Source organism: Hermetia illucens, chromosome 1, assembly GCF_905115235.1.
Source record: "Hermetia illucens chromosome 1, iHerIll2.2.curated.20191125, whole genome shotgun sequence".
NCBI lineage: Eukaryota > Metazoa > Arthropoda > Insecta > Diptera > Stratiomyidae > Hermetia > Hermetia illucens.
Window position 1 is genome coordinate 203,078,930 of NC_051849.1, and position 13,810 is coordinate 203,092,739.

At 46.4% G+C, this 13,810-nt stretch overlaps 1 protein-coding gene across 2 annotated transcripts in view; it reads right to left on the reverse strand.

Annotated features, from left to right (window-relative positions):
• LOC119654192 (protein phosphatase 1L) overlaps window positions 1-13,810 on the reverse strand; it is a 72,969-nt gene that overhangs the window by 54,236 nt on the left and 4,923 nt on the right. The window contains exon 2 of one of the 2 annotated variants that reach the window (XM_038059401.1): window positions 2,556-2,739. In XM_038059401.1, the coding sequence (XP_037915329.1) occupies window positions 2,556-2,739 (184 nt within the window). Of the gene's footprint in view, window positions 1-2,555; window positions 3,616-13,810 lie in introns of those variants that run through there. The other variant, XM_038059391.1, reaches the window with a different exon arrangement.

The following is a 13,810-nucleotide window of genomic DNA, read 5'->3' on the forward strand; positions in this document are numbered from 1 at the left end:
AATCGCTCTCTATGGTTCTGAGTGTTGGCCGACCATAAAAGACAATGAACGGCGTATTGCGGTAATGGAGACGAAGATGCTACGTTGGACTAGTGGCGTCACACGTTTAGATCACATCCGAAATGAGAATATCCGCGATCGTTATGGGGTTCCACCGATCGTGGAAAAGTTGCGTGAGAGGCGTCTTCGATGGTATGGTCACGCAGTTCGTGCAAACGAGAATTCATTTGCCAAGATTGGTCTGAACATCGAAGTCGATGGTAAACGACCAAAAGGCAGACCTAAGCAACGGTGGCTTGATACGCTGGATGGGGATTTGAAAGCCTCGAGATTGCACCCAGATCAGGCATTCGATAGAGCCAAATGGCGAAGCCGATCACGACGAGCCGACCCCGCTTGTGAACAGGACAAAGGCTGAAGAAAAAGAAGAAGGAAACTTCTCCTGAACTGTGTGTAAGTGCACCGGAATCTTGTAGTGAGAATCCTGCCCGAGAGAGCGCGCCTGCTTTCTTGACGACGTTTTATATGGAAATTGTCAAAACTGTGGTGCTGCAACGTGATCTTATTCCCAAGAAGCTCCGAGTTCATGTCGAGCGCTTTCTTTTAGCGTCAGCTGGGAATCTTTGCAGGTTTGCAAGGCTCCACTTTCACATATTGGTGTCAGGCCATTTGCGTCCATATTATTCCCTTTCTTCTGCCCTTTCCGATAAAGACGGAAGAGAAGGTTCCTAGTCAATAGTCCTCCTCTTTAGTGACTGAAGTTTTCGTCTACAATGCCTTTCTCTTCCATTTCCTGGAAAATTTAAGCGGGGGGATGGGCGGCAATGATCACGTTTCCAGTTTCTCCCATGATGGAGACTGACGTACCCGCCTTGCTAGCTGACTGCGCAGGTAATAAGTGCAGCCTTCCGTCAAAGTGAGGAGCATGTCAAAGTGTCCGGAAGAAGCCCGTCCATGCTACTCATCTATATATTATTGGGAAATATCTTTCCTCTTCTCTTGTAATTGGATTTTTTGTCTGAAGCCGCTCTCCCCCTTCAAACGCTACCCAATGATTATTGGCAGCCAACCAGGAAGGTATCTGAACGTGGAATTTGTAACCACCAACCTTACCCTTGTGTACAAAAAACCAAGCCATCATCTTTATTATCATTTCAAGTTTCTCTTCCAAAGGCAACTCGGGGTTATTCGAGCGCCCAATTATTCAGCGACAAAATTTTCCAAAGCCAGATCGTGTTGTGCATCTTAACAATGTTTTATTAGTTCCATCCCACTAACCGCGGGGCCTAATTCTGGCTTTTGACAAGCTACGTCTCACTCTATTTGCTAAGAGTCCACAGAGTCCACTTGTTTTTTGTTCACGCAAAGTCTCTGGAAAACGCCTGAAAACCAAAGATCTAACCAAGCATTCTGGGCAATCTATCATATTACAAAGCCTCCACGTCTGGAAATTCGAGCGTTATCTGCCCGTCAGCAATTTAACTCATCGCCCAGCAAAAACGTTCGAATATAATCTCAAATTTCGCTGATAAACACGCTTTGCCTTGAGAGTGGGAGTAAACTTTGATCTGATAAAAGGCCCTCGCTGAATTCGGCGACATTGAACTTGGTCTCTATTTGTCCGGCATCGAAACTAAGCCCCGTAACGAGGTTGATAATTTGCCTCAACAAACACAAATGTTCCGTGTTTCGGCTAAAAATAGTTTTTCGTTATGAATTTGTCAGAAATAGTTGCATTTTCCAGTCAAAGTCCACAAGCTCGTATGACATCCAAGAACACACTAATTGGGCGCTGGCTGCATGCATAATTGCTGTCCAGCGCTGTCCGGGGAATGGTTGCTCGGGACGCTATCAAGGTCGCAGATGGAACGCTTCAATTATGCAACAAATCTATTACTGCGACGCTCGGTTGACGGCATCGATTATTTCGGGTCACGTGTGAAATTGTGTGGAAAACACTAGCAAGCTGGGCCGCATTGAAGGTTGTGCGAGGATACTCCAACTGGACAGCAGTGAAGAGGCCAGCATTTTCATGAAAGCGTAATGAGTGCGATCGATGCAGCTGCAGAATGTTGGTAGAGCCGTGAATTTCTAATTGCGCCATATCCGCAAAGACGTGTGTGCTCCTCACCTCTGATAGCCACTCGTTACGCCGCAAAGCCAAGGGGGTCCTCAAGCACTCCGAGTCGCCCCAGTTTCGCTTTGGGTTCGACGACACAAGACTTCTGCGGCATGTGGCCAACTTGAACGTCTTCAGAATTGATGTTGTAATCACGCTGAGCGTTAGCATGCATGCAAAGAGCATAATAGCGAGTCATGTTCTCGGGGAAGTAGTGCAGGGGGGACGCCAGCCGTTGCGTTAACGAGATTACCGCTGATGTGCAGTTGGGGAACGCACCAGAGCACTCCCCTCACCCCGAACACGCCGTCCACTTACAAAAATAGGCAGACGTCGGGTCGAAAATAGGACCGCGGTGCGTTTGGAAATGGATACTGCAACCGCTGCGAACGGGCGGAAGAAATATGGCCTAAATGAAAGCTGAAAGGGTACTCACCGATCTTCCATGCGAGGTCGCCTTCCGAGCAGGGCATAGGCTGCGCACGTCGACTTGTTGACTTCCCAGGCTTGCTTGTCCGCATGCGAGATGTCGATTAGCTTGAGCTTGTTCGCACGTTGCCGAGTGTAGCCCAGGGTGGCTTGCAGCCTTCCCAGCAGGCCGCGGCTCCATATGTCGATCGCTTGCAAGTACAAGAATAAAATGAATAAGATAACTCCGCAGAAGATGACTTCGGGGCGAAGGAGGTAGAGGCGAAGCAGCTTCCAGACATAGGCCAGGGGCGAGTTGATGGAGGACACGCCAACGGCGAACTTGGACATGAGCTTCATTTGGGAGACGAACGTTTGGTACAGGACTTTGTCCTCGAGCTCGTCATCCATAATTAGCAGCGAGGGCTTACCACCGCGCACCGACCGGTCGGGGGACAAAGGTTACGTCTGAGTCAAAGGGACCTTTCGCACTCCCCAGCACTGCACTGAGTCCTTTGTGAACCTTTCAGGCACGTCACCCCCGGGAACCTTGTCTTAACGTTTACTCTATTACGACCGTCGCAGTTCGCCCTTTTCGTTTCTTTCGACCGCCACACAACTCCGCACGTATTGCACCACAGTCATTGGAAAATTCTTGCCGCGGGGAGACTTCAATCTGATTCTCGAAAACAACGCATCACAAATATCCAAAAATTTCTATAAAAATATTTTTGCTGGCACGGATCGCGAGGGAAATATCATAAATATCATCACCGTCACTTTTGTCTCATTCGAAATGCGAGGAAATATCCGCCGCCACCGTCGCGGCCGGTTGGAAGTAAGAGGAAAATGTCGTCGGGACCGGGAGCGTTTCGCACAATTTCTCTTCGATTCCGATGCAGAGTTTATTGCGAAAGTGGACGCGACGTCATGGGATTTTTACGTCTTGGAGGAGTGTCGGGATGGTGTCGTCAGAAAGCAGACGGAAAGCTTCGCTATATTTAAAACAACCAAAAGGAATTGGATTTGTAAGACACGGGCAGCGATAAATCCACCCCAGACAGTTCTCAGATGACAACTGAACGGTCTTTTGACAGTTCTCGTCCGGCGAGCTGTCGGTGATGTTCTGCATCAGTGCTGCCATGGGAATGCGAATATAATTGTAAGCACAGAGCTTTATATGAGCAATATAACAGTTTCAAGGAAATTTCCGTTGAAAAGTTGTTTACAATGAAAATTCAGTAGAAAATTGTTCAAAGAAAAATAATTGATTCCTGTGAAATTTGGACGCGGTACTATGAAGACGATTGAACGATTTGCCATAAAATTAGGCTGATTCCGTAGCCTACATAGCGACAAAATCTATGAAAGATACCATGGCCGACCGGTTGTGGATAAAATCCGGCTCAATAGGTTTCGGAGGGCGGGTCACTTAATCCGTATGGATGAGGATGATCCAGTCCGGAAAGTCTATAAGGGCAATATCTATGGTAGAAAAAGAAGACGGGGCAGACCCTGCCTGGGGTGGAGCGTAGGCGTAGATCAAGACGCCAGACAGCTTTTTGGGATATCAAATTGGTAGACCTCGGCGCAAAACCGGGATGTCCGGAGTTCCTTATTAAGGCAGGCCTAGACCGGATACCGGTTGTTGCGCCGTTGATGATGATTCGGCTGATAGAGGTGACACGCGATTTGACGAAACAAACTATTATTGCAACCACGTCACGTACTTCAATGCGGCACGAAGTGCCTTCGAAAAACGATGGGTGAGTTTAGTATCTGGAGGCAGCAAAAAGAACCCTTTTTCTGCAATCCTTTTAATGAACATCTTCATACCCATTTAAATGTCAATAGTTGATTACTACAACTATTGTCAAGGAATAGTTTAAGTAATCCCTTCGTACGGTGACATGATACTAAGTGGCGATGATAAAATGCTCCAGATTGATGAAACCTTTCTCGAAGAAAATATAATGGGCGTCTTATTACCAAGTAAATGAGTATAACCGTGCTGGGTTTATATTGTAAGGAAGATAAACTTATTTTGGTTTATTTTTGAGAGTAAACTCGAAAAAAACAACGGGAACTGTGGCCATACATTTAGAAGTATGTGGTTTTCTCAACATCGAGGATATGTACCGACAGCGCAAAACAGGACGAAGGTATTGAACAAATATCCGGCCCTAGTACTGTTCATTTGCGAACAAATCGCAGCAAATGTGAATATGTTTATTTACTTATTTATTTAATTTAACGGACAATAAACAGAGTAAACTCCAATTACTTATTGCCCTCAGGAGAAGGAGAATGCAACAATCTTATCCTACGTTTAAAACTGCTTAAAGTAGAGAAGTTCAAAAGACCAAGCTGTTGTGCGTTGTAATTTCCGCAAAGCCCAGGAATCGGGAAATTAGAAGTAGAGTTCGAGCTCAACGAAAGGGCACGTTGAAAATGTATGCGTTACGTGTGTTATAAGACACAGGACGGCAGGTGATGTCGTTAGGGGCCGAGCAGTCCATGAGACGCGAGAAAAGTTTAAAAATGTGCATAGATCCAGATAAGGTCTATGCTGTTGTAGGAAGGAACGGTTCAGAAAGTGGTGGCGAGAGGGGTAGTCCATAAGAGGGAAGCTTTTCTTAAAGAAGAGGGAACGGGTGAATTTACGTTGCCCATTCTCGAGGGCAAGACAATCACAGTTACGGGAAATTGACCAGAGCATGGAGCAGGACTCGAGGGTATTCTTCACGAGGGAATTGAAGAGAGCTAAGGAGGGTTGGCTGGAGTTAAAATCAGAGGAGGAGCGAAGTATGAAGCCTGACAATTTTGCTGCTCGATTGGTGATTTCAAGGCAGTGGGTGTCAAAGCGGAGCTTATTGTCGAAAGTGACTCCGAGGTCTTGAGAGGAATTTAAGCAGTAGCACATAGAGTGACACTTTCTGACGTTTAGCGCTAAACCATTACTCGACCACCAATGAACCAGAGTGTCTTGGTTAGATTGAAGGGAAACACGGTAATTCTCCGCAAGCGTACGATTGCCACTTTTGTGCATGGGGATGACGAGAGCCTTTTTCCACAAGCCAGGAAAATGGTTCTCCTCGAGGCTTTTGTTGAAAATGCAAAATAGGGGAAAAGAGATGGACTTACCAGTTTTGAGCAAAAAGAGGTTTGGAAGACCATTGTAGCCAGGTCCGACATTGGCATCAAGTTTGCAAATGAGGTGCTCGACAAGGATAGGGGTAAGAAAGGGAATGGTAGGCGATGTGGGGCAGGCTACATCCACTATGAGGAGGGATTAGGAGGAAGGAGGGGGAACATAGACTGAGGAAAAGTAACGGTAGAATAAATCACAAAATAGTTGGAGAGAGTTAGCTGAGGAGCCAGAAAATTTAATGGACGGCAGGGATAACTGGGAAGAAACAGCGGGAGTTGCGAATGTGGGCCCAGAAAGGTTTCAGGTTTCCGCGCGTTAGTCTTCCACACTGGTCAAATGTTCGTTTCGGGACTTACGAATGAAGCATTTGACCGAGGAACGTCAGTCAGCATAGTTTCTAGAAAACAAGAACTTCTTCCTCGCAGTCTGTTTTTGACGTAGTTTCTTGTGAACTTCAGTGGTGAACCAGACGGGGTAAGCGCGTAAGCACTTAGAAGAGGGGGGAACGTAACATGGAGGAAGATCAGATAAAAGTGTATAGAAGGTGTTGAGTACTTGGTCACACGTAAATGGAGAAAAGAGGAGGACCTAGCTGATTGCCGCCGGGGCTGATTTCAGACCTTCGAAGTTCGCCTTACGAAAGTTGAACTTGGTAGGGTTGCGAGCGACAGGAGAGTGAAGTCGGGAAATCTGAGCATCGAACTTGAGAGCAGGATGATGGGCGCCAGGGGTAACGTAAGACGGGGCATGAAGGGATTGAGAAAGGCAACTCAGAGGGAGATTAGACAGAACAAGGTCAAGAGTGCGATCTAAGTGGTTTCTAGAAAGGTTAAACTGGAGGGCGCTACAGGGAAAGCCTGGGGAGCTTGGGAAGATTAAAGCCGCCACAGAGGATGAAAGAAAGTGAGGGGAACAAAACGATTAGCACCTCTGATAATCTATCGAAGTAATCCTCGTACAGAGAATGCAGGCTGAGGCAGGGAAAATATACACACGATATTATAAAGGGGCATACGTTTGACGGAATGACTCGTATGGTGATAGAATCGTGGGTGGAGGAGGCGGAAAATATGATTTCGGCACGGAGAGGGGACTTAACAGCTATTAGGGCACCTCCGCCAGTCGTCTTGCCAAAGGCAGCGCAGTCCCTGTCACAACGAAAGACAATATAACCTTCGAGGAGCTCAGAATCTAAAATCCTGCCATCCAGCCAGGTTTGAGAAATGCAGATGACATGATGTTGGAATGCTAAGACAGACAGTTTGAAGTCCGACAGCTTGGTCCTTAGACTCCTGATATTTAGATAAAAGAGTGTATAATTGTCGGAATCTAAGTTCGGGGAGGTAGGCGAGCGGACCGCAAGACCCTTGTGGCCAAAAGGAAGATTGAACGATAGCATCGAAGTCGAGGGGATATGTTACTTTGAAGGAAGCTATCACTCGGTCAGGAGAATCATCCTTCGTCAGCTTCACACATGAAAGAGGTGACAAAGTTGGATTGGCTTTGCTTCTGATATAGGCCAGAATTTCGTCGGACGTGGATTCTGCCCACCGCTCAGAGGGCGGTAGGCAGAATCGTGCATGTCCGAGGGAATTTTTCCTGCATCATGGAAGCGACAGAAGTTAGTGCTACTGCCTAAGGCTGGCAAACTTCCAGGTGAGCCAACCTCCTGCAGACCTATTTGTCTTTTGGACACTATGGGGAAAATGCTAGAACGAGAAATCTATACTAGATTATTCCCGGTTGATGAAAGCCAGGGAGGCCTCTCAGATCGACAGTATGGGTTCCATATGGTTGTGGTCGCAAAGCTTCTTGAAGATGCTGGCTTATACTCATGCGAAGCGATCAGTGCTGTTAAGGGTTGGCTAGAGAGTTCTGGTCTGACACTTGCGGTAGAAAAAACGGAAGCGGTCCTCATCACCAAGTGCCCTAAAAGAAAAAACACGTACCTTATGCATCTACTGCAGTTGTGGCCCTGGCAAGGATGATGCCGAACGGTGGAGGGCCACGCCATGTTTCCAGGTTGCTTATAACTAGGGTAGTGAGCTAGATTCTTCTCTATGCAGCTCCAGTTTGGGGAAAGGCATTGCAGGTTAGAGTTAACGCTAACAAACTGAGCTCATTCTACAGAAGAACAGCATTAAGGGTGTGCTCAGCATCCAGACTGTCTCAGAGGATGCAGCATTCGTCATCTCAAGAATAATGCCCATTGACATCTTGGCAGATGAGATGACGAATATATGCAGTACGAAGTCTATCTCTCCTTTATCGCAGACGAAGAACGCCGAAAGGAAGAGATCTCTAAATAGATGGCAAGAACATTTCGAACGCTTGGGAAAGGGCCGATGGACACACATCTACCATCCAGGAGTGGTTGGAAAGACGACAGAGATATCGTCAGTACCTGTTCGGGCTTAGACTAGATTGAGGTATTGAGGATTGTCCAAACTGCAATGCAGACCTAGAAGATCCAGAGCATGTATTCTTCCACTGTCCAAGGTTTGTGGAGGAAAGGAAGAACCTAGAGGAGACTCTAGGAGAGGTACTCGTACCAGAAAATCTGGTGCGAAGAATGTTAGTATGTCAGAGAGGCTGACATGGTCGCAGAGGAGACTGGAAAAGCGTGGTTACGTACGCCGCGTAGAGATGAAAGGGAACCAAGCTAAAATGAGGTGACTCCGCCTCGTGATGTAATGCCGTATGGTGGTTCCACGGGTTTTAGTGGGCAAGAATCTCACACACTGGCGTGTCCAGGCCAATGTCTTTTGAAGATTTCCATTTCCTCAACAAAAAAAAAGCCGACAGACAGACAGTAAACGGATTTTAATAACGTTTTGTTTAACACAAAACCTTAAAAATGAAACCTGCTGTATCGGCTCTGAAAATACAATATTAAGGAACTACCTCTCCGCGGCCTTCCCAGACGGAATCACTTTCAACCAAATTGACCAAGTGTTTTTTAAACGACACCATCTCTCAGCCTTTATGAATGTGAGACTCTATAAGAAGGCAATGTAGACACAGATTACTATTTCGTTAGCAGAGCACTCCTCGGCCGATTAAGCAATTATAGAATCCCCTATGGCAATCAGGTCAGAGTGAACACCGAACCATCCAAAACAAAGCCCTCCGTAACTCCTATATGGGTCGATGGATGACGCAATCACCGCAGTTAACAGAGGGCTTAGAGTCGAAGCATCGATAAATGACTTTCCCATCAGTGATACCACCACAAATATATTTGGCACTAGTCGCAAAACATCTGGTTCGACGCTGAATACAAGCTAGCTACGGAACACAAAAATTGGGTATACCGGGCAATTCTGTACCGTCAAAGAACGCGAACACGCGCAAACTTATCACGAACTTCGTCAACTAGAGAAGCAATTTCACAGGCAGAAATAGGAAGCCTGGGAGAACCAAAAGGTTTGTGAAGTAGAAAATTTGAGGGACCGCGCTAGGTGCCTGAAGTTTTAGCAACAAATGCGAAGGATGAATCACATAACACCTCGATGGCGAAGGCGAAAAATCTGATTTCCTACCGTATGGGCATTTTGGAGCCATGGGTTGAGCATTTTGATGAACTGCTCAACAACCAGAACATCGGTGAGTTGGAAGTAGTGGCAACTGAAGGCGACGGACAGATATTTCCACAGTCAAGCATGCCAAGTTTGCCTCCAAGGGCGGTACAACGATTATAGCGGTCATACAATTTTTGATTCCATTTTTATGGTACGATTTGTCTTTAACCTCAAAATAGGCCTCAGTTTCGGCGATTATCTCTTCATCGGCACCCAATTTCTTTCCAGCGAAGAATGGCGAGATGTACTGTCTACCTTCAACCAGATCGAGTACGCCAGATCTTGGGCTGCACATTAATGAAGGCAAGACAAAGTACATGATAGCAAGGTCAGAACCAAAAACGAAAGAACCAACAACATCACATGGAACTGGTTAAACGGTAACAATAAAGATGGGGCACTACAACTTTGAGACCGTTGATAACTTCTCGTGTCTAGAGGCGAAAATCACAACCGATAAAAGCTATGACGATGGAATCCGCGCACGGTTATTGGCTGCCAACAGGGCATATTTCAGCTTACAAAAACTGTTTCGCTCGAAATGTCTCACCATAGGATCAAAGTTCTTACTGTACAAGACAATGATCTTCCCAGTCCTCATGTATTCCTCGGAAACTTGGGTTCTTAGCAAGAAAAATTGTCAACTTTTGCCTGCGTTTGCGAATTCTCTAAAAAATTTTTAACCCCTACGTGAGGATGGTATAGGTGAGGATGATCCAGCCCAAAAAGTATATAAAGCGATATCTATGGTAAAAAAAGAAGACGAGGCAGACCCTGCCTGCGAGGGGGCGATGGCCTAGGTCAGGACCCCAGACAGGTTTTAGAGATATCGAATTGGTGGACCTCGGCTAAAAAGTGAGATCTGTCTGCAGTTCATTACTATGGTAGGCCTAGACCGGATACCGGTTGTTGCGCCGCTGATGATGTTTCCATTGGCGTGAGAGTGCCTAAACTTCCCGGATGACAAAGTCCTTGTAATAGTGTGACTGGCATAGAATTAAAGCAACCCTCGATGCCCGAAGCAAGGCTGTAAAATTGTCCCAGTCAAAGAGACTGTCTTCCGACTAAATGGATCCAGTGAGGTGTGGTTGACTTTACCGTTGCCTTCCTTAATTCTCTTTGATGAGAAGCACGTGGAGAAATGAAATGCCAGACCGTTCCTAGATCTGCTAGCACCTGTTCATTCTGGTCAAAGACAGCCAAAGTCTGCGTGTGCAGGCGAAGGTCCAGCCATTGTCACTGCACAGTACTGCATTTCATCCTCGACCAACAGTGAAACCTGTGAACGCGTCAAGAAACGCCTAGAAGCTGAACTCCTCCACTACCTCAATGTGCACGGCACGGCTAGCCATACCCGCGAAGATTGACAAAAACACCTTCGGGTTAGTACAAGAGCATTTGATGCCAAAGAGAAGAGTAAATGGTCTACAATAATCAGCCCCCATATCAAAGAAAGGAAAGTGGACAGGTGCCGCGCGATATTGGCAGCGGGGCCATGTGCTGTTCGATAAGTCTCTCCGATGACGGCGACATAGGCAGCGACACAGCGAAGGATGCAAGTGCATGCCGCCTGTTGCGGTCGTAGCGTAACGTGTGCACAGTGTTTGCAACATGAGTTGCGCACCACCGTGACCAGTGGTCAGATGCGCCTAATAAATGTGAAGCTGATTTAAAGCGTCGCCCTCCGGCAGTGTGGTCGAAAAGCACTGACCGTGTAACAACGTTGGGTGTTGGGTTCATACTCCTAGCCGAAGCAATCCTAGATGACTGCGGCACACGCCTTTATGCAGGCATCCGAAAAGCCATGAAGGGCCATCATGCGATCAGGAGCCATGCCTGACCATCGTGAAATGCGCAGTTGTTTGAGCTCATCCATTCCATTGCAGCAAAAACAAACCGTCCCGCCGTGATATCCGGAATAGGCATATTCCAGTTGCCTAGAAGTACTGAATGATGAGTTGGCCCCGAAAAATTATGAGTGCTACAAAGTGAACAGGACTAAAGAGCCTGGCCACCTTGCACCAGCACCTGTTGTTTATTCGAAATAAATGCCATAGCCAGACTTGGCAATAATGTAGGCTTGCGCCATTGCCGAAAGGGCTACCATATAGTCCCTTGCCAAAGAGGAAGCCAAAAATTGCTCTCTCAATGCTACAGCCTTAATTCTAACTGGCAATGCTCTGTAGCTGCGAGAGAGACGAAGATTTTTGTACTTTCCAAACCTCCTAATAGTCCCTAGCGCAAAGGCCACCCACAAAGGTCGCAACGTCGGCACTGATGACTGGGTGAAGTTTGCCGAGTTTGTAAGCCACAACCGCACGGTAGACGCTCGCAAAGAGGAACGTCAACGTATCCGCTCCAACAAACCAGCCTTCAGTGCGGATTGGTTTTGGTTGGCCCACACATTTGGTTTACACCTGCAGAGGAGCAAGACACCTTGTGTTTGCCCATCGTTCAACCAGAGAGGGGAAGGGAAATCAAGGTTGTTAATGAGTTACTCCACTAGGAACAGAATAGGGAGGGGGATGGCAGGAGATACTGGGGCAGGTTTCATCCAGTTGAGAAGAAGAAGAAGGAGAAGAAGGAGAAGGAGCATAGTAGCGGCAGAAAAATCATAGAATAGTTGGACAGAGTCAGCGGAGAAGCCCTACGAATTTGATGAAAGGAGGAGAGGGCTGTGCGTGATTGTGGGAATTGTGAGTGTGAGACCAGGAACCTCCAGTGATGTTTCAACATTGGCCAGATATTCCTTTCTAGGTTTAACTATTATAGATTTCACCAAGGAATGCACACCTTTGCAAAAAAAAAAAACCAAGCCAGCGCGGTTTCCAGAAAACAGAAACTTTCTCCCAGTGGTAAGCTTTTGGCGAAGGTTTTTATGGACTTCACTAGACTGGGTTAGACCGCAGGGACTTAAGGGAGGAAGGGCGTAACAAGAGAGGAAATCTGACTGAAAAGTAATGCACATGAAGATTGGAGAGAACAAAACCAAGCGTGTGATTTAAGTGATTTCTGAAAAGTTTGGATTTTAGGGCGAGGGTGTTCATGAAAGTGGACAAAGGAAAAGAAGAGTGGAAAGCGCTATTGGGAATAGAAGGTCGGGAATATTAGCTTAAGAGCGCATAGGAAGTTACCATGGAAGATGAAAAGAAGACAGAGGAACAATACGGTTAGGACTTAGAAGAGTGTAGCTGACGCATGGAAACATAAAGAGGATATGATAAAGGGACATGCATTTGGCGGAACGACTTGTACGGTAACAGAATCATACGAGGGAGATGAAAAGATGGTTTCAGCGCGGGAAGGAGACTTAACAGCTATCAGAGACTTTCTTCGGTTGATTTGCCTAGTGCAGCGCAGTCTCTGTCATAACAAGAGACAGAGTAACTTTCGAATAGCTCGGAATATAAAATCCTGTCGACCAACCAGGTCTCAGTAATGCAAATGACGTGGTGTTGGAAAGCTAAGGCAGATAGGTTGACACTCGCTAGTTTGGTCCTTAGACCCCCTAACATGCTTTTTGCTTTTTTTACAGAAGGTTTCGTCCAGGTCAGAGGCAACTCGTCAAACGCTGCCTCTACCCTGAGAACATCGTAATCGAAGTTTTTAACAGATCTAGCACGCTCCCTTTGATTAATAATAATGAAGTGACGACAATGCCTCGTCGTCGTACTAGTGTTATAGACTAGAAAAGCAATGACGTAAAGCAGGACCTACTCTCTACGAAAAGGAAATCCATAATCAGCGAGGTTTATGGCAACAACAGTAGCGGCGCCTGGGCCAAAATGTTACTGGCAAGGAGACAATATGGGCGTGTGGAATAAAGCCATTCAAGTAATGACGAAAGTCGAATTTTTTCAGGGAAAAACAACTACTTTGCGCCTCTTAGGAAATGCTAGTTTGCGTTGGTTCCGTGTGGAAGAAGTCGAAATCTAAAAATCATAATCGGTGATTTTAATTGGTAAACTGTAGATTAGGACAGCGGAACTACAAACACCAGGGTCCACGCTTGCTCGAAAATTTTGCGAATCTGGACCTGGGGCTTGCGGACATCCACGGGACACCCATCGTTGCAACAATCATTGTGACGTCTCTGAGCAACACACAAGAGAAGAGAATGGTATAGTTTGTTAGTGAGTACAATCCTCATAACAATTATCAGGCAATTTCCCTTCAGATGGATGGTGGATGGGAAGCTACAAATTAAGAGTGGACAGTGAAAGTATTTGATTTAGATGCGTTTATAAGGCTTCTATTGTTAGCCAAAAACTCGAAGGCATGGCAAAAAAGTAACTAGATCCACCGATATTCGATCAAACTACTAGTGGAACGTTAATCGTGGTGCTGCGGCCTGCATATTTCCGAAGAAGAACACTTTGGCCAGCGAGCGGTAGGATGATCAAACTTTGGCAAGGAATGGGAAATATACTCGAATTTTCGAAGTAGGCTTAAGCATGCCACATGTACCATCGCCGAGATGCTTAGAACAACTTTTTGCGGAAGCAGATTCAAATCTCTGGGAATATTATGAAGAGGCTGACAGAGCCAAAA